Source organism: Arachis hypogaea, unplaced genomic scaffold, assembly GCF_003086295.3.
Source record: "Arachis hypogaea cultivar Tifrunner unplaced genomic scaffold, arahy.Tifrunner.gnm2.J5K5 arahy.Tifrunner.gnm2.scaffold_36, whole genome shotgun sequence".
Classification (NCBI taxonomy): Eukaryota; Viridiplantae; Streptophyta; class Magnoliopsida; order Fabales; family Fabaceae; genus Arachis; species Arachis hypogaea.
Window position 1 is genome coordinate 75,362 of NW_027255471.1, and position 19,639 is coordinate 95,000.

General features: G+C 31.8%; 1 protein-coding gene and 4 non-coding genes across 5 annotated transcripts in view; 4 read left to right on the forward strand and 1 right to left on the reverse strand.

Annotated features, from left to right (window-relative positions):
* Positions 1 to 5,474, forward strand: LOC114927086 (ATP-dependent Clp protease proteolytic subunit). Its single transcript, XM_072231834.1, has 3 exons — positions 1 to 145; positions 944 to 1,237; positions 1,834 to 5,474. The coding sequence occupies exons 1-3, from the start codon at positions 75 to 77 to the stop codon at positions 2,060 to 2,062; spliced, it is 594 nt and encodes a 197-aa protein (XP_072087935.1). The 5' UTR covers positions 1 to 74; the 3' UTR covers positions 2,063 to 5,474.
* Positions 5,475 to 5,629: 155 nt separating this feature from the next.
* Positions 5,630 to 5,703, forward strand: TRNAP-UGG (transfer RNA proline (anticodon UGG)). The gene has a single exon. It is a non-coding gene; the product is annotated as a tRNA-Pro (tRNA).
* Positions 5,704 to 5,896: 193 nt separating this feature from the next.
* On the forward strand, positions 5,897 to 5,970 carry TRNAW-CCA (transfer RNA tryptophan (anticodon CCA)). Its single transcript has one exon. It is a non-coding gene; the product is annotated as a tRNA-Trp (tRNA).
* An 11,780-nt stretch (positions 5,971 to 17,750) lies between these two features.
* TRNAS-GCU (transfer RNA serine (anticodon GCU)) lies at positions 17,751 to 17,837 on the reverse strand. Its single transcript has one exon. It is a non-coding gene; the product is annotated as a tRNA-Ser (tRNA).
* A 1,794-nt stretch (positions 17,838 to 19,631) lies between these two features.
* Positions 19,632 to 19,639, forward strand: part of TRNAR-UCU (transfer RNA arginine (anticodon UCU)) — a 72-nt gene continuing 64 nt past the window's right edge. Inside the window, exon 1 of the tRNA in view lies at positions 19,632 to 19,639. This exon is cut by the window's right edge and continues 64 nt beyond it. This is a non-coding gene — a tRNA (tRNA-Arg).

The following is a 19,639-nucleotide window of genomic DNA, read 5'->3' on the forward strand; positions in this document are numbered from 1 at the left end:
CAATTTTTAGACAATAAACCTTTACGTTTCCACATCAAAGTTACATATATTACTTCATTTTTGTTTTCCATTTTATGCCTATTGGTGTTCCAAAAGTTCCCTTTCGAAGTCCTGGAGAGGAAGATGCATCTTGGGTTGACATATAGTGCGACTTGTCAGATATATATGGGTTATATGGGATTTCCCCGTTTTCTCCACCGATTGAGGTATCCTCTCTTTCACCCCGAAAAATATTGATTGAATCGTCATAAATCTGGAGCGTGAAGTGTAATGAAGTTCAATTAGATCGATCTTTTAGTTTTTTAGGGGGTATCCAAATTAGTATTCTCAATTTTGAATTATTTATGGTTGGCTTGACTGGACCAATAAATAAAATGAAGCATCCAGGCTCTGTTTAGACAAACCCAATTGGGTAATATACCAAGGATTACTACTTCTAGCATGTCATATATGTGAAAAAAGAAATTCAGAATCAGGGGGTTCGTAGCAAAAGCAAAAAGATGTGGTATTGCAGTATTTGTCCTATATGTGCAAATAAGAATCGGGCAGATCTTTACTCAGAGTAGAACAGAAACCTAAAAGAAAAGAATTGAAGAAGCCCATTCAGAAACAAGAAAATTACATTGTGATTTAATTTTATTTAGATTCGATCTCGATGAAAACAATACATCAATGAGGAGTTAGTTCAAAAAGTTAAATACATTCTATATGTATGGATAAAAGAAGGGCTCAAAAGTCCTCTTTATTGAAAAAAAGAATTGTAAGAAAAAGACCTTTCCTTTCCCTTCGTTAGAAATTCTAAAAAGTCCATTCTGGAAAAGAGTCATAAAGTAATAAAAAAGGGGTTGAAATCTACACATTGATTTATTTTTGCGATCTTTTGTGAACCGTATGCATCAAAAGATGCATGTACGGCTCTTAAAGGATAAAATCTTATCCTAATCAACCGACTTTATAGAGAAAGACTACTTTTTTTAGGCCAAGAGGTTGATAGTGAAATATCGAATCAACTTATTGGCCTTATAATATACCTTAGTATGGAGGACGAGAACAAAGATTTGTATCTGTTTATAAATTCTCCGGGCGGATGGGTAATACCCGGAATAGCAATTTATGATACTATGCAATTTGTACGACCCGCTGTACAGACAGTATGCATGGGATTAGCTGCTTCAATGGGATCTTTTCTTTTGGCAGGAGGAGAAATTACCAAACGTCTAGCATTCCCTCACGCTTGGCGCCAATGAGTCCTTTAAAAAAAAAAGAAGACTATGCCTTCGCCAAATAAATATTAAGTAATAATAGCATGGCACTTCGAGTTCGATATTAATTTTTTCTCAAAAACCATTCGATTCTGTATCGAAAGAGTAGTATGAAAAAACCCGTAGTTACCATTTCATATGATCTATCGGAAGCCTATTTCAGTGTCACAAACTGTTTAGTTTTCGGTTTTTACACCGGAAAGGTTTAAACAATATTTATGTTATGCAAGAATATATATATATATTCTAACTATTTGAAAAAAAAAAAAAAAGACACTTTGGGATTGCTGAAGAACAGACGAAATAATAAAGCAACGGAACCATCATAGTATTTTATAAATACTTCAAACAAAAAAGGAAGGATGGTTATTGGATCATTTACTGATGCTGATCTGGGTCTGATAGACCTAGTATATGTTCTATTTCTTTGATGGAAGGTCTAAATCAATTCCATAGTAGAGCCGTATGCAATCCGCAAAAGATGCCTGTACGGTTGTTCGATTCTATCTTTTTCCTCTCTCTCGCCTTATCGTGCGGCAGAGAGGAAACCAGTATTTTGTTATATCATTAGGGTAATGATCCATCAACCCGCTAGTTCTTTTTATGAAGCACAAACGGGAGAATTTATCCTGGAAGCAGAAGAACTACTAAAGCTGCGCGAAACTATCACAAGAGTTTATGTACAAAGAACGGGCAAACCTGTATGGCTTGTATCCGAAGACATGGAAAGGGATGCTTTTATGTCAGCAGCAGAAGCTCAAGCCCACGGAATTGTTGATCTTGTCGCGGTTGCGAATTAGCAGCAATGATTCCGCGCAAATGCACGATTTTCTATTTTTTTTTTTATTCATCTAATCTTCTTATTATCTTATCGGATTTCTTATAACTTATAATATTTATATAAAAAATTTCTATTAATTAATTTATAACTGATTTTTAAACATCGGGTTAAGATTGATCTAAACCAACTCAGTATGTATACGACTCACCATGCCAACTATGAAACAACTTATTAGAAACACAAGACAGCCAATCCGAAATGTCACAAAATCCCCCGCTCTTCGGGGATGTCCTCAGCGCCGAGGAACCTGTACTAGGGTGTATGTGCGACTCGTTCAGATCATAGACTAAGACAAAAAAAAAGGAAAAAAGATTTTCCAGTATCGATGTATCGGTTAAGATAGTGAATGGAGCTCTTCCCTTCACTATCTTAACTGAAAAAAATCTATAAAATTTAGAAATGGATAATAAAAAAAATGATATCTATATATATTCTTCTATTGTGTATCAAATTTATGGTTTTTTGGTTGGTAGAAATCCAATCACCTCAATTTACAATTTAAGATGAGACAAATTTCCCCATTGGTAGCAAATGCTTACCTATTAAGCGGGGGAAATCCTTTATTTTCAATAAATAGCGGAAAAATTATGCTCTTATTTTGCTTTTTGAAAGAACGGACTACGAGGGTCAGCTACCCAGCTAATATGCATACTTAAATACCGTTACTTTATAGCTAGATTTCGTTGTGAAAGACCTATTTTACTGGATATTTCATGGGTAGAGCCAAAGAGTGTGAACTGTACAAGTTAATAATATGAATGAAATCCGGGAAGGGGCTCCGGTGTATAGAGAGGATCTCGCCGTTTAAAAAGTAATCATAGAAACGATGGAACCCACCATTTCTTTATCTATTTCTATTTTATTTACTATGTTTTTTCTCAATTCAATACACTTTCATATGGATAGGTTAAACGCTTTTAAATAAAAAGCAAAAAATGGTGGTCAGGAAGGTTATAGTAGCAAAAGCCATTGAAATTCTTACTTTATACATTGGAAGAATCCATTTTTGTTATTAATAGACTGGGCAGGAAAAAAGAATAACTGAAAGAAAAAAATCGAATTGTTATTCATCAAAGTATCATTTACTCAATGACCAGAATTAAACGAGGATATATAGCTCGGAAACGTAGGACAAAAATTCGTTTATTTACATCAAGCTTTCGGGGGGCTCATTCAAGACTTACTCGAACTATTAGTCAACAGAAAATCAAAGCGTTGGTTTCGGCTAATAGGGATAGAGATAGGAAAAAAAGGGGGTTTCGCGGTTTGTGGATCCATCGAATAAATGCAATAATTGGTAAGAATAAAAAAAAACAATACAATAGGTATAGTAATTTATTGTATAATATGTACAAGGGGCAATTGCTTCTTAATCGTAAAATAGTAGCACAAATGGGTATCTTAAAGGGGAATTGCCTTCTTATGATTGCCAACGAAATCATAACATAAAATAAGAATTCCCCGGAGAATGAACTCCGGGAAGGTAGTAGAGTAGGGATTTGTATGATAAAATAGAATTCATATGATAAAGTCATCAAAATGAACAAGCACGGCTCAATAAAAAAAAAGATTGATTCTTCGTTATAGATTATCTTTTTTCTTACAAGACAACAATCAAAATTTGATTGTCATAGTTTTCGTTTTCGAACAAAACATCAATCCACATTTGATTTGTGTTTCAATTCCAATTTGAATTCACTTGAACAATAACTCTAATTTTTTTTTAACCGGTAGTAGTAGTTCTAGCGGTTGACTCAATTTTTTCAAATTTTTTTTCATTATTAAGAATCTTTTTTTCATTATTAAGAAAGGGTAACGAAGATAAAATACGAGCTTGTTTTATAGCAATCGTAATTAATCGTTGTTGTTTTAAGGTCAATCTATTCACCCGTCTAGATAATATTTTTCCTTGTTCACTAATAAATCGACTAATTAAACTCATGTTTTTATAATCAATTCGATCCCCCGATTGGATCGGGGGCAAACGCCTACGAAAAGATCGTTTGGGTTTAAGAAAGAGTCGCTTAGATTTATCCATGATTTGTTTATTCCTATCCCGAGAATTCTATTTCTTAACAAAAGGGTTTTTTTATGTATACTTATACAATGAAATTTATTTTATCTATTATGTTATATATAATCTAAATTAGATTATATATAAATTAGAAAATGCATCTATATAAATATTAGAATATGTATCATTCTTCATATTCTTTGTTTGGCAAGGTGACACACAAACAATCCTTTTTTCTATTTCTTTATCTCTGCTTTCTATTTCTTTATCTCTGCATGAATCGTATGTTTGCAACAACAAGAACAGAATTTTCTTAATTCTAATCGACTGGGCGTATTGTGTCGATTCTTTTGAGTAATATATCTGGAAATACCCGTCGATTCCTTATTAACACTCTTTTGAGCACAACAGGTACATTCCAAAATAACCCTTACTCGGATATCTTTACCCTTGGCCATGAACCTCCTTTTCTTTTGATTTTGTATTCACTTATCTATTTTTGTATTCGACGAAGAAAGGAATGACAAAGAAATAAAAGTTGATAATTCTAAATCCAATTTCGTTTCAATTAATATATTACCGGAAAATTGAGGTAATACAAACAAAACAAGGATTTCAAACAATTTTTCGAATCGCAGTACAGTATTTTGGTTTTCATTTAAGTATCTTAAATGATATTGTTGCCCCCAACCTAACTATTCTATTTCCATTTCCGGTCTTACTCTCTTAATATTAAGAATGGAATTGAATTATTCATTCAATTCCATTGAAGCCTGTACCAGATTTCGAGTTTCGCGAAGGACAAATCCACCTTTTCTTTTATTCTTTCTCTTTTCTAACTTATTCTATTCGATTCGAATTCTAAAAAAAAATAGGAGGAATTTTCGATATTTTTTTCGATTTCGAATCCTCTTCACCGCTTCCTGCGACAGTAACTATAATTAAAAAAAGGGGAATATCAATGCATCCGGAAAAAAACGATTGATTTCGATCAATAGACCCGCTAAAGCTCCGAACCATAGAGTACTTACCACTGGTGCCACGGAGAGATATGTTTTAAGATCTCGCATTTTTAATCCTCCCTTTTTCTTTATTTCAATTTCTAATACATAATTTTATATAGGACTATCAAAAAATAGTTATTTTGTTAATAACCACTTGGATTTTCTGCCGAATTCTTAATTCAAATTTGAAATGTACAACGATTCATTCGATAGCTTTTTTGTTTTCTAATAACTAATAAAAAGGGGTCTATTTCTGCCCGAACATTCCATAAAAATGAAATAGATTTCCATGTTAGGGAAATTTCCTATTTATTATTATTTAAATTATTTATTAACTTAAGAAGTCTTTCTTTGATTATTATATTAAAATTTTTCTGATTAGAATATAAGAATTTTTATATTCTTAATTATATTATATATTATTATATATTATATAATATATATACAACGGAGAAAATGTGGAAAACAAGACAAAGATTCTTTACAATGACACAGGAAACCAATTGAAAGGGATGTAGCGCAGCTTGGTAGCGCGTTTGTTTTGGGTACAAAATGTCACGGGTTCAAATCCTGTCATCCCTATCTCGAACTAATACTTATCGTAGGAGAAGTAACAAGGGATCAATTGAGACTGATTCAAATTGGAGATACATATATATCAATATTTATATATAGCATATGGTATATGCAAGCAAGATGTATTGGGGTCACTTAAAATTTAATAATATTTTAATAATATAATATTATTATGTTATTAAAAAAAAATAAATAATAAGCGCTCTTAGTTCAGTTCGGTAGAACGTGGGTCTCCAAAACCCGATGTCGTAGGTTCAAATCCTACAGAGCGTGATTCCATTCTTGTTATATTGGAGAATGACAATGAAATAATTAAACAGTAGTTTAAAGGCTGAATTTGACCTCCTGGGGATTGTGGTTAAAACAAAGAAAAGAAATAGGAGGTCAATAAACATCACTAAACAAACGAGATGTTAATTAATCAAAGGTCCAATTGATCACCACGTCGGTATTGTAAATATGCAGTTAGGAATAATCCAGCCAAAGTAATAGGGATTAGTCCTAACACAATTCCAAATAGAAAAACTTCAATCATTCTTTTTTGTTTGAAAGGGAAGGAAAAGGGGAGGTAATATATATCCTTTATACTTAAACTAAATATTAATTAATCTGTATTGACCACGAATCTCAATGATCAAGAATTGGAAATTAACATGATAAAGAACTCAAGAATATCTAGTAGTATTAGAAAATCTCTAATTCAATTCCAATTTGAAAATCAAATAAGTCGTATCTTACTCAGACTGATAAAAAGAGCTGAGGTTATACTAAAAGCCGCTAGTAGAAAACCGAAATAACTAGTTATAGTGGGCATAAAGAAGCTAAATGAAATAAGTTCTTTTTATACGTATGTTTACAAAGCACTTCCCTAAGTTTCCAAGGAAATACAATCGAATAGGAGAAGAAGAAAAAAATACCATTTGAGAAATACAATTGAGATTTGTGGATTTCTCAATCATTATAGACGAACAAAAATAGAGTGACATCGGTAAGAAATCAATTCATCACCTATGACAACTATCCATCCTGTGGTTCAAAATCAACAGATTTTTTGAGCAACTCGTAAGTTGAGTAAAATAATCCAAAAAGAATTTCAAATTATTTTTTTATTTCTAGTTTCTAGAATATTTCTATTTCTTCTTTCTATTCTAAAATAGAATATTTATTCAGTTCTATTTCGAAATATTTAATAATTTTAAATAAAGAATTAAAAAAAGATATTAATAAAATAATTTTTTTTATAATAATAAAAAAGAACTTTGTTGTTTAACTTAATTCTTGAATTTCTATGGAAAAAAATCGGAAAAATCGGGCCCCCCTCTTTTTTATTGTATGTAATTTGTTCTATTTTTTTTATTTAAAACAAAAAACGAGTTACCTTAGAATGCCCTTTCACTTTTTTATCATTAGATTTAGTCGTGGATTCCATTCCTTTACTATACTACAACAGAAGAAAAAGGATATGAGATCCCATCCCTCAAACTCGGGTTCCGCAGTTTTTTTGTCTTTCCATATCTTATTTAAAAAGAAAACTCTATCAACCACGAAAGAGTCTTTTTTTTCTGTCATCAAATAGAAAGTATCGATTACTGCTATTTTTTTTACTTGTTACTGGATAACTAACCAATTCAACTCTTTCTTCAAAAAAAGGGGGGTAACAACAAGAAAACATCTTCCACAACCACTCTTTCCGGATTTGGCATCTAATTGAATTGGAGAAATAAAATAGGAGAATCTATGTCATGAATTATCAAAAACAAATACAAGTCAGTCCATGGGAGTCACAATTTAATTGATCTTCGGTTTGTAATCCGAAGCTAATATTGAATATATATTAATTAATAACATGTGGAGAACCTTCATCTTATACTATAAAGATCCATTAGACTCTTAAACTTTGCGGAATTTTGTATTGAGTACATTGCATTGATACAACCAACAAGCAAGTTAGAAAGAATCTAGTACTTGATCTCAGCACGAATCTTTTAATTTCGTTGCTGTGTCCGAAGAAGGATAGCTATACTGATTCGGTATACTCGAAAGACACCCTGGGTACAATATTGACGATCTAACAAGGATGATTCTCAGTAAATTTCTACTTACTGCTCTCATCTTTTATGGAATCGATCCCCCTTTGACTGTACAAGAATATGTGGAGCTCAACATGTCTGGAAGCACCGGAGAACGTTCTTTTGCTGATATTATTACCAGTATTCGATACTGGATTATTCATAGCATTACTATACCCTCCCTATTCATTGCGGGTTGGTTATTTGTCAGCACGGGTTTAGCTTACGATGTTTTTGGAAGCCCTCGGCCAAACGAGTATTTTACGGAGAACCGACAAGGAATTCCATTAATAACTGGCCGTTTTGATCCTTTGGACCAACTTGATGAATTTAGTAGATCTTTTTAGGAGGCTCCAATGACCATAGATAGGACCTATCCAATTTTTACAGTACGATGGTTGGCTGTTCACGGACTAGCAGTACCCACTGTTTCTTTTTTGGGATCAATATCAGCAATGCAGTTCATCCAACGATAAACCTAATCCGAATTATAGAGCTACGACACAATCAAACCCAAACGAACAAAATGTAGAATTGAATCGTACCAGTCTCTACTGGGGGTTATTACTCATTTTTGTACTTGCTGTTTTATTTTCAAATTATTTCTTCAATTAATAGAAGAAAGGGAATAAATACGTATACGTATTCGGAATTCTCTTATCCCATTCGGAAGGATATAATTTCATAATTATCTATGACTGTTTATGTCACTAGCATGACTACCTGATCAAATGTGGAGGAAAGTGGGATAAATGGCCGATACTACTGGAAGGATTCCTCTTTGGATAATAGGTACTGTAACTGGTATTCCTGTGATCGGTTTAATTGGTATTTTCTTTTATGGTTCATATTCCGGATTGGGTTCATCCCTGTAGTAATCAGATGAATTGAGTTTGCAAAATGAACGTGTAAGAAGAACTCAACAGGGATCCACTCTTTTTGTTGATGAATTCGAGGGGGTCCCGTTGAGTTCTTAATAAGAAGAAGATTTCTTATTCTATAAATGACTCAATAGATAACTTTTTTCAATGTTTCAAAAAAGTCCATTTCAATTTTTTTTAATGTTTTTTAAAAATGAACTTTATTTTTTGATTAAAAAAAGTCTTTTCCAGAGGAAAATTTCTTTCAATTTAAGTTGAAAGAAAAGTAAAAAAAGAATAAAAGGGGAATCATTTGATTTACTTTTTCGGGATATCGCAATGGAAATAATATGAATTCTGTTTAATTCTATTGTAATATATTCTTAATTCTATTCTATCTTTATTCCCTTTTTCTATTCGAAATCTTATTGTTGGGTCAACCCCCCCTTCTTTTGTTTGTCCACTACATAATGTGGTATACTGTATTCATTAAGATGATATTTTATCTTATCTCATAAAGGTTCCGCTCAAAGAAGGGAATCAACAAGTATTATTCTATATAAATAGAATAGAAAAGATTTTCTATTTCGATATTTTGCTACAATCAAAAAACAATCGGACTCTAGGAAAAGATAAAAAATAAAATCTCTCCTAGAATCCTAGAATCTCGTTTTCCCTATTTTGATTTCTACTGTGCTTAATATTCTCCAACTATTTTTCTTATATTACAACAATAAAGAACTAATAATTGTTTTCTATTGTAGGACATTGAAATCTGAAAACAGTGACATAATCATATTGCTCTAATTTATTGGGTTGAAAAAAGGCAAAGTAAAATAGTCTTCTTCACTATATATACTATGACTGACTAGTACTGCAGTACAAGGAATTCTCTAAATACGGTAGAAAAAGACTCGAAAGAATCAAAGGTTCGGTCCTTTTTCTTAAATTTTTGATTATACAGAATAGAATTACAGTACAGAATTTATCGACTAAAATTTAGTTCTTTTACCGGCTTAGGCTTAATATGTTCATAAATTCGCGGACCTGTAAATTAGAAATTCATCTCGGACAATTGCACCTTCTCAAATTGTTTCTTTTTAAGAACCAAGAAGATTTGTGCCAAAATAATCGATGCCAAGAAGAACAAAAGACCTTGGACACGTAACGGATCTTGAAGTACTATTTCTGCATCCCCCTGACCAAATCCACCCACATTAGGATTACTCGTTAATGGTTGATCAAGTTTGATAGATTCACCCTCCGAAACAAGAAGTTCCGGTCCTGGAGGTATAATATCAATCACTTCACGTCCATCCGATGCATCCGCTATAGTTATTTCGTATCCCCCCTTTTCTTTTCGTATGATTTTTTTTACTATCCCCGCTGCTGTAGCATTATACACAGTATTATTACTCTTGCTCCCGTCGGGATAAATTTGACCCCTCCCCCTGTTCCCGCCTACATATATTGGATATTTTAAGAAGTGAACATCTCTCTCAGTAGCGGGATTGGGGGAAAGGATAGGAAAGGTGATTTCACTATATTTCTGGCCGGGAACAGGACCTACCACAAGAATGTTTTTTTTTGTGGGACGATAGCTTTGAAAAGAGAGATTACCCAGCTTTTCTTTAATCTCGGGTGAAATACGATCGGGGGGGGCCAATTCAAAGCCCTCCGGTAAAATAAGAACAGCCCCGACATTCAAAGCCCCCTTTTTACCATTAGCAAGAACTTGTTTGATTTGCATATCATAAGGAATTCGAACAACCGCTTCAAATACAGTATCGGGAAGTACCGTTTGTGGAACTTCAATATCCACGGGCTTATTAGCCAAATGGCAATTGGCACATACAATACGACCTGTCGCTTCTCGCGGATTTTCATATCCCTGTTGTGCAAAAATGGGATATGCATCTGAAATAGGTGCTCGAATTAATATATATATTATGAGCGATACGGAAATGGATCGAGTAATCTCTTCCTTTATCCAAGAAATGGCATTTCTAGTTTGCATGGTCCAATCATTGATCCTGAAAATTCAATTTCTACAATAAATTTTGGTAGGTCACTGGCATAGTTAGTTCCCTATCCATGATTCGGCTATTTACTGAAAAACTATTCCTGGAATATGGGAAGAATCTCTTGGGTGGTGGCGATAAAGAAAAAGATTGGAATGTTGTTTAGCTTGCTTTTGTAAAATGTAAAAAATAAAAATAACAAACTTTCAAATTTGACCTAACCCGCGGATCTTTTTTTCAGTCATTCATTGAATGATAAATCACGACAAGTGATGGAGATACGCGATTTAAATAACGGAAAATCCAATATTTTATAATAGTATCTAAAATGACTGGAAATGTGGAAACAAGACCAGATATAATTTGATCATTCTGAGCAAATCCAAAATCTTTATAGAGAGAACCAATCATTAGTTCCCACCCATGGGTCGAATGGAATCCTATACATAAATCTGTTAATAAAAGAATGGAAAAAGCTTTTATTGTGTCACTTAAGTTATATAGGAATTCTCGAACCCATGAGTTAAGAATAAGAAGTTCTTGATTACCCAGACTGGAATAACCACTTAGAATAACAAAACTAAGTATGTTTGTCGAGAAATGCAAAATTGCATGGATACGATCCTCGTTGTGCGTCGTGATCAATTGGATGGTTTCTTTGTATATTTTGGTACGAAGATTTTGTGAACGTAGTTCCGGGTATTCCTTTAGCATTTCATCCAAGAGGAATAGTTCCTTGAATTCTATGAATTTTTTTAGAATAATCTTTTCTTGAATGATATTCAAGAAAATTTCAGGTTGCTTAGTATTCCACCAATTAGTAACCCAAGATTCCAGACTTTTTTGAAATGTGAAAGAGATGCACCAGGGCAAAAAGACTATAGGTGTAAGATATCGAAGGGGAATGAATGCTTTCTTTTTTGCCATTTTTCGTCTTTATTTAATGAACGAACTCAGCTTCGGCTTTATCTCATCCGTCAACTATATAGGATGATAATAATGTTTCTATCAAGCATAAGTTCTATTACAAGTCATAGAAAATCTATAATCTATTCCCGCGTTTTTTTTATTTTCAATTCGGGAATTAGTTCTTGAATTTAGAAACAATAAAGAAATAGACTAAAAATCGAAAGAATCCACTGCCAATTTTGGCATGACGAAAAAATACAATATTATTTTCTTTCATCAAAGGACATCAATTACTAAGATTCGAAGCAATTAGACCTTTTAATGAATACACGGAGGAACACTTCGCGTAATGAATATTAGTCGGATTTCGAATCCAAAGAGGGCCCCTTCTATCAAAACAAAATCTCTTTTTCCGAAGAAAGCATTCATTTTTTCAGTTTCATTTCTTTTTTTCAAAGTAATTCAATTGGTACACGCAAGAAATAGGCCAATTCTGCAGCTTTTTGTTCAATTTCTCGTGAAGTTAAATTCTCGTCAATACGAGTCAGGGGGATGGCCCCCTGTCCTATGATTTCCATATAAAGGATACGACGAGTAGAAATACCCTCTTTAACTTCTATTCTGATGGACTGAATATCTTTCATAAGAAATCGAATAAAAATACGACGATTTTTTCCAGGAAATCCCCAACGAAAAATACACACTATTCCCGCTTTTTTATCGAATCGATCATAACCACTACCCACATTCCACCAAATTGTACACCACAAATATGAACTAATAAAGAGACCCGCGATTCCATAGAAAGACATCACGATTCCTTGTGGAAAAAAAAGAATTTGCTGAGACGGAAATAAAGATAACAAATTCCTACCAAGATAACTGGAAATTCCAACCAATAAGAACCCCAATGAACCTAAAAAAAGGATAAAGGCCCAGCAGAAATTGCTAGTTTTTCGAGACCCCGCTATAAGTTCTACCCATATACGTTCTGATCGCCAACTCATATTAGATCCAGTTCTGTTTTATTGGAATTGTTAGAATAAATAAACCAAACCCAAGTAAATGAATTTGACTTGATTCTTCTTTGTTTCCGAAGTAACTCTCATCAACTAGCACTATTATGGTGTAAACCTTTAGGAGTGATTATTCATCAAGTTGCTCCCTGATCTAAAAAAATATACTTGATTTGTGCCTATTGTCCGTATCTAAAAGATCTTGTTCTTTTGAACATAAAGAAATAAAGAAGCCATTGCAAGTGCCGGAAATACTAGGCCCACTAAAGGCACAAAAATGGAAGGTAAGTTTATCATAGAATGGGTACCTCGATTTAATATTTGTACCTGCTATATATAATTATTAATTTTAGAATATTGAATTTATATATCGCATTTTTTTCTTATATTGTTATAAAGATAGTCTATAATCAATAGAATTCAAATATACTTAGTATGACTCAATGGATCACTTTTTTCGATAAGTATTTTTTATGGATTCTACTCATCCTATTCCTATTAACTGAATATATATATTCAGTTAATAGGAATAGGATGAGTAGAAAAGAGTATATTGAGGAGTATAAAATAGAATCTAATTCTATATATAATAATATATTATTAAAATAATAAAAAATAGAAAGAATGAATGTAAAACGTAGAACTAAAAAAATGGATTGATTTCGCCTTCTATTTCCGCAAGGAACATAGGTATGATAATACACTTTTTAATTTTTTTATTTGGAAAAAGAAAAAAAATCTTTTAAGTTCTGCTAAATTTTTCACAAAGGGAAGAAAGCATGGAGCTGAAATAACTCACTTAAAACCCCTTTTAAAGGATTACGCGGTACGATTGAATCAAATAAGCCCTTTTGGAATAAATATTCAGCTACTTGTGAACCTTCGGGTATTGTCGTATTCAACGTTTGTTCAATTACTCTTTTACCCGCAAATGCAATGTAAGCATCGGGTTCGGCAATAATGATATCGCCCAACATGCCGAAACTGGCGGTCACCCCACCAGTAGTAGGAGATGTAAGGATGGATACATAGAATAACCTTTTATTTTTTTGATACTCATATAAAGCAGAAGATATTTTAGCCATTTGCATCAAGCTCAGACTTCCTTCTTGCATACGTGCTCCTCCGGACGCACATACTAGAATAAGAGGTAAAAGTTGATTGCCAGCATGTTCGACCAAACGGGTTATTTTCTCGCCTACTACAGATCCCATACTACCCCCCATAAACTGAAAATCCATGATCCCAATTGCTACAGGAATCCCGTTTAGTTGACCTGTGCCTGTTTGAACAGCCTCAGTTAATCCTGTCTTTCTTTGATAAGAGTCCATACGATTCTTATAGGATTCGGATTCCTCTTCCGAATGAAATTCAATGGGATCCATAGAGACCATGTCTTCATCCATAGGATTCCAAGTACCTGGATCAATCGAAAGTTCGATTCTATCTGAACTGCTCATTTTCAAATGATATCCACAGTGTTCACAAATATTCATTTTTGATTTAAAAAATTTCCTATAATTTAATCCATAACAATTTTCGCATTCAATCCATAAATGCTTGTATTTTTGAGTTTCATCGAGATCTTTAGAATCCTCTCTTTTAGTTAAATTCTCATTCGTGATAGTTGTTTTTATGGAAGAACCCTCGCTTTCACTACTATTTCCGCCCTTACCACAAATAGAAGTATAAAAGTAACTGTCATTGTATTTATCACTTTCACCTAAAATGTGACTAACAATACAGATTTGAGAACGAAGATAACTTTCAATGCAATTATGAATGCCATTTTTCCAACTCGATTTAGTATCATACATGTAATGATTCTCATGTCTCTTAGAGACATTATTCAGATAGCTAGAATTCTTATTATAACTATCAAAAAGACTTTCTGGTTCACTTAGAAAAGAAGGATCATTAGAAATCTCCAAAAATTGATTTTCAATATCAAAATATATGGAATAACGGTTCCTTTGGCTATTGTTATCCCTAACTAAAAGAATTTTATCAGATAGGAAATTTCTAATGTTCCTGACACCGACTAAATAATCAACATTACTGTAACTAGAATTGTCACTATCATTCCAGCTAGGAAAGTCTTTTTCCATATCAATCAAAATTGGGTCTTCACTTGCACTGGTATTTTCAACAGGACCAAAACTATCCATTGAGTTACTTAGCCCACACCTGTATTCTAACTGCCTATAAAACAGCATAGAATTGAACCACCCTTTTTCCATAGAGTTTTTCCTCTATTACCATTAAAATACAATAGATGAATAGTCATTCGAAGAAAAATCATTAAACATAAATATAGAATATTCAAAATATTCTATCACATTTTTTTACTAATATATATAAATCCAATCACTAGGATTGGTAACTAGTAATAAGTTAATAAGGAGCGAGTGGATATAAAAAAAAATCATTCTTTTTGGTGAGAACACATAGTATTATTTCACTATGTATGTCACTATATGTGCTGGAATTCCTTTTCATCAATTCTAGTACCCCTCTTTTATTGCCCCCTCTTTTTTCTTCTAATCTAATCCTTTTCTCTTCATTGTATTTAATAGAAGTAATAGAATTATTGGGGTAATAGAATTATTGCGACAATTTTGAATTGGTATTTACTTGGTCCAGGATCTTTTAGCTTTTCCTTGAATCATTAGGTTTAGACATTACTTAAGGGATCTTAAATCGTTTCAAAAAAAACAGCAACATACCAACCATTTCTTTTTTTTTTTCTTTGAATTATACAAATTCAGGATTGTATCCCGGAATACACTTTTGCTTGCAATAGTTTTTTTTATCAATTCCAACAAAATTTACTATTGTTTACCTTGCTCAAATTTTATCTTTTCGCTTTCTCTATAAAAAAGATACTTAATAAGTTGTTCTAATTTATTTTATTAATTTTCGCTACCCTTCCATACTTGCCCCTGAGAAAACAAAAATCAACTCGAACTCCATCGTGTATTATTTAGATCATCAACCCCTCTCCTGTTCCCCAAACACCCAGTTCCAGTGGAACAAAACAAACGATGTCGAGCCAAGAGCACTCCCATTTCCATATACTAGAAAAAATAGTGGATAGAAGAATCCACAGCTAATCTAATTATGTCTTTCAAGCCGCACGTTGCTTTTATCGTTTCGAACCAAGTTTTATTTGGATCCAGTATGTAATTGAATTGATTCAATTATGGAATTGTGAATAGTTTTTGATTCAATCGATACATAATAACCCATCCTTTTTACTTCTTGGTTTTTTGAAAATGGACAATTTCCAAATCTAAAAGGGAAGTAAAAAACCGCAAATTCCTTCGATATTGTATGAATAAGATTCATATTCGATTCGATAGTTTGTTTTTTTAAAAAAAAAATGAATTTTATCAATTTTGAATTGAATTTTTTTCTTATATTATTAATATATAATATTATTATATATATTAATATTATCTATCTGTAAATGATTCGAAAAAAAATAGAGTTTGACGATTGATGTGGATTCAAAAGCGACTCTATTTAGATTATAGACGAATGATTAAAAAAGGGTCATTTTTATCCCGAGATACAATTTTTATTCAAATAGGATATACATCATGAATGGATATGCTCTGGGACGGAAGGATTCGAACCTCCGAATGGCGGGACCAAAACCCGATGCCTTACCGCTTGGCGACGCCCCATTTTTTTTATTCGACATTCATAAACACTATTAATGGTATTAGTTGTTCGTCAATTCCATCTCAAAAAAGTGATTGTTGCTGGGAGTTTAATATCCATATAGATATAGAATAGAATAAAACTGAAATTATTGATCATTACATAGAATTCAATTAAGATATTGTATGAAAGTCTCATTTCCTCTTTTTTTTTTTCAGACTGGAAGGATTTTGAACTAGATAAGTTCAAATAAAATAAGGATTTTGGAAGTTGTATTTGATTTTTTTTATTTTTCCTAATTTTAATTATTATTATATATATTATCTATAATATATATTTATTTCATTTAATTTTATTAAATATATTCATAATTTAATATATAAAATATTATATATATTCATAAAAAGCAATATTTTCTATTTTAATAATTCTAATATTATATTTTATTAATATATTAGAATATATATATTTTATATGTACAAAAATATACAATAAAGATTTTGACAATAAATAAAGATTGTACAAATTTTAAAGAACAAAATGTTTGTTATGCTTAATATCTTTAGTTTGGTCTGTATTCATATTAACTCCGCTCTTTATTCAAGTAGTTTTCTGTTGGCAAAATTACCCGAAGCCTATGCTTTTTTGAATCCAATTGTAGATATTATGCCAGTAATACCCTTACTCTTTTTTCTTTTAGCTTTTGTTTGGCAAGCTGCTGTAAGTTTTCGATGAAATAGTCAATTGGAATAAATATCCTAAAAAAATTCGGAATTTATTCGCAACTAAAAATTAGAACATTTCAAAAATTTAAAAGATCAGATAAGTCTTACTGTGTGAATCCTCGATTCAAATAGTGAGATTTTTTGATAGACAAGAAAAATCAGGACCATCTCATTGTTTCCTCATTCTTACGTTTTTTCCACTGACAAATCCTTTTATTATTCGATTTGTATTAGATTTGAGTGTACCATCAGTATCCGAGTTGTGGATATGAAAAAAAGATTGTGATACAAATGTTGATAATAGTATATCGTTAATCATAATAAAAAAAAATAAAAAGAAAGCGCTTTTACTACATACAAATACAAAGAAATTTCGGAATTTTTCTATTTCTTTGAAATCACTTAAAATCACTTAATTTCTTAGAAATTTTGTATCAAAAGAAACATAATGTGTTGTGTTATATAAGAGAATCCCCCTTTCTCTGTTTCTGTCGTTTTTTTTTTAATTATCTTGGAGATTTTTGAATGCTTACTCTAAAACTATTTGTTTACACGGTAGTGATATTCTTTGTTTCTCTTTTCATCTTCGGATTCCTATCTAATGATCCGGGACGTAATCCAGGACGTGAAGAATAAAAAAAATATTTTTAGTTTTCTATGTTTTCCTTGTTTGTGCTAGATTTTTAAAAACTTTTAGGATTTTATCTATTTTACATCTTTAACTGGTAACTATCAAAATCAAACATAGAAAATTCAAAAGAAAAAAATACTAACTCACGGGCGGAAACGGAAAGAGAGGGATTCGAACCCTCGGTACAAAAATTCGTACAACGGATTAGCAATCCGACGCTTTAGTCCACTCAGCCATCTCTCCCCAATTGCGATATCTATATATATTGTTTATGTTAGATTGCATAACCAAACAAAGTAGGGGTTGAAAAAAGACTTTTTTGTTTAGATCTTATATATTCTTTTTCTATTTATAATGGATTGGATTTCTATTCAGTATTATAACGAACATTATAGATATAGAACCTTCCAGATAAGATACATATACTTTTCTATAGTATATCATTATTATTTCTATAGTATATCATTATTATTTTATTAGATTTTTCATATTCTTTATATTCATTATCTAAATTATTTGATAATTTCATTCTATGTTTAGATTTCTATTAATGTTTATATTAGAATAATATTTCTTTTATTTATTATATCTCTTTTTTTATTCTCATTCCATTTTTTGTGGTTTATTTATTTTTTTTTTTTGCTACAGCCAGAGCCCAGCCAGGGTCTAGCCGGGCTCTGGGACTGTTTCCAGGAATCCCAGATAACTCTGATTTATCTGAATTAAAAAAAAATGAGATTTGCCCCCCTTTTTAATTGATTAGGGGGGTTGGTCCCCTTACGACACACGAGAACGCTCTAATTTGTAGAAACGTATGTTTCTATATATATAGACCCAGTCTCCGGTTCGACAAAAGGTCCAATTATGTGTAATAATAGCATTGTAGCAGCAGCGGGTATAGTTTAGTGGTAAAAGTGCGATTCGTTCTACGGACCCCTTAAAAGTTAAGGGATCCCGCCCTCCTTTGATTCATATCTCGATCAAGAACTTTATTTCTTACTTAAAGGGATTTTGAATCCTTTATTCCTCTCAATGAAAAATTCAAGGAATAATCTAAATTATCGTAATTTGTATCTAAGAAGAATCAATTCTCAATTGACAAATTGAATTCTAACATTATGAAACATAAGTTTTTAAAATTGGATCAAAAGTCCAATTTTTTTTGAGTATTGGATAAAGGATCCATGGGAAAAACTATAGAAAGTTTTTTTTTTCTAATCGTAACTAAATCTTCTTCTTTTTTGCTTTTTTGTAGTCTAAGAGAGGTTGAGGCACAATAGCTATTAAACGATTACTCTAGTTTACTAGAGACATCGATATCCTTTTTTTAGCTCGATGGAAATTTGATTCTTTTCCTAAAGATTCTTTCAAATAGAAATAGAGAACGAAGTAACTAGAAAAAACAAACGTATATTTGTAAAAATACTCCTTTTCTATAGGGATCATCTAAAAAGCAAGGCGTTTTCAATGTATTCATACAGAAAGGCTGACATAGATGTTATGGGTTAGCGGAATCTTTTTCCCGTGTTCCATATTTCTTCTTTTCTGAATCCCTTCCGTAAAGGAGCCGAATGAAACAAAAGTTTCACGTTCGGTTTTGAATTAGAGACGTTAAAAAAAAAAAAGATAAATAAACGTCGACTATAACCCCTAGCCTTCCAAGCTAACGATGCGGGTTCGATTCCCGCTACCCGCTTTTATCTTATTTCTATATTAGATATTAGATTAGAATCTTTCTCTTTTTTTTAGATTAGAATAAAATGTGGAATAAAATAAATACATTTTTTTAGTAAATTTTTTATCATTTCTGTATTTTGTTTTTAGTTATTTTATTCAATTTTATCAATTAATACAATATTCAATTTTCCAATTTGAATTCAAGATTATTGAATATAATATTCATTATATTATATATATTTATATATATAGTATATATATCTATATATTATATATTAGTATTTGTAGATATTATTCCATTTTTTCTTCTAACTTTTCACTAAATTGAATTTAGTGAAAAGTTAGAAGAAAAAAAGAAAAGCGTCCAT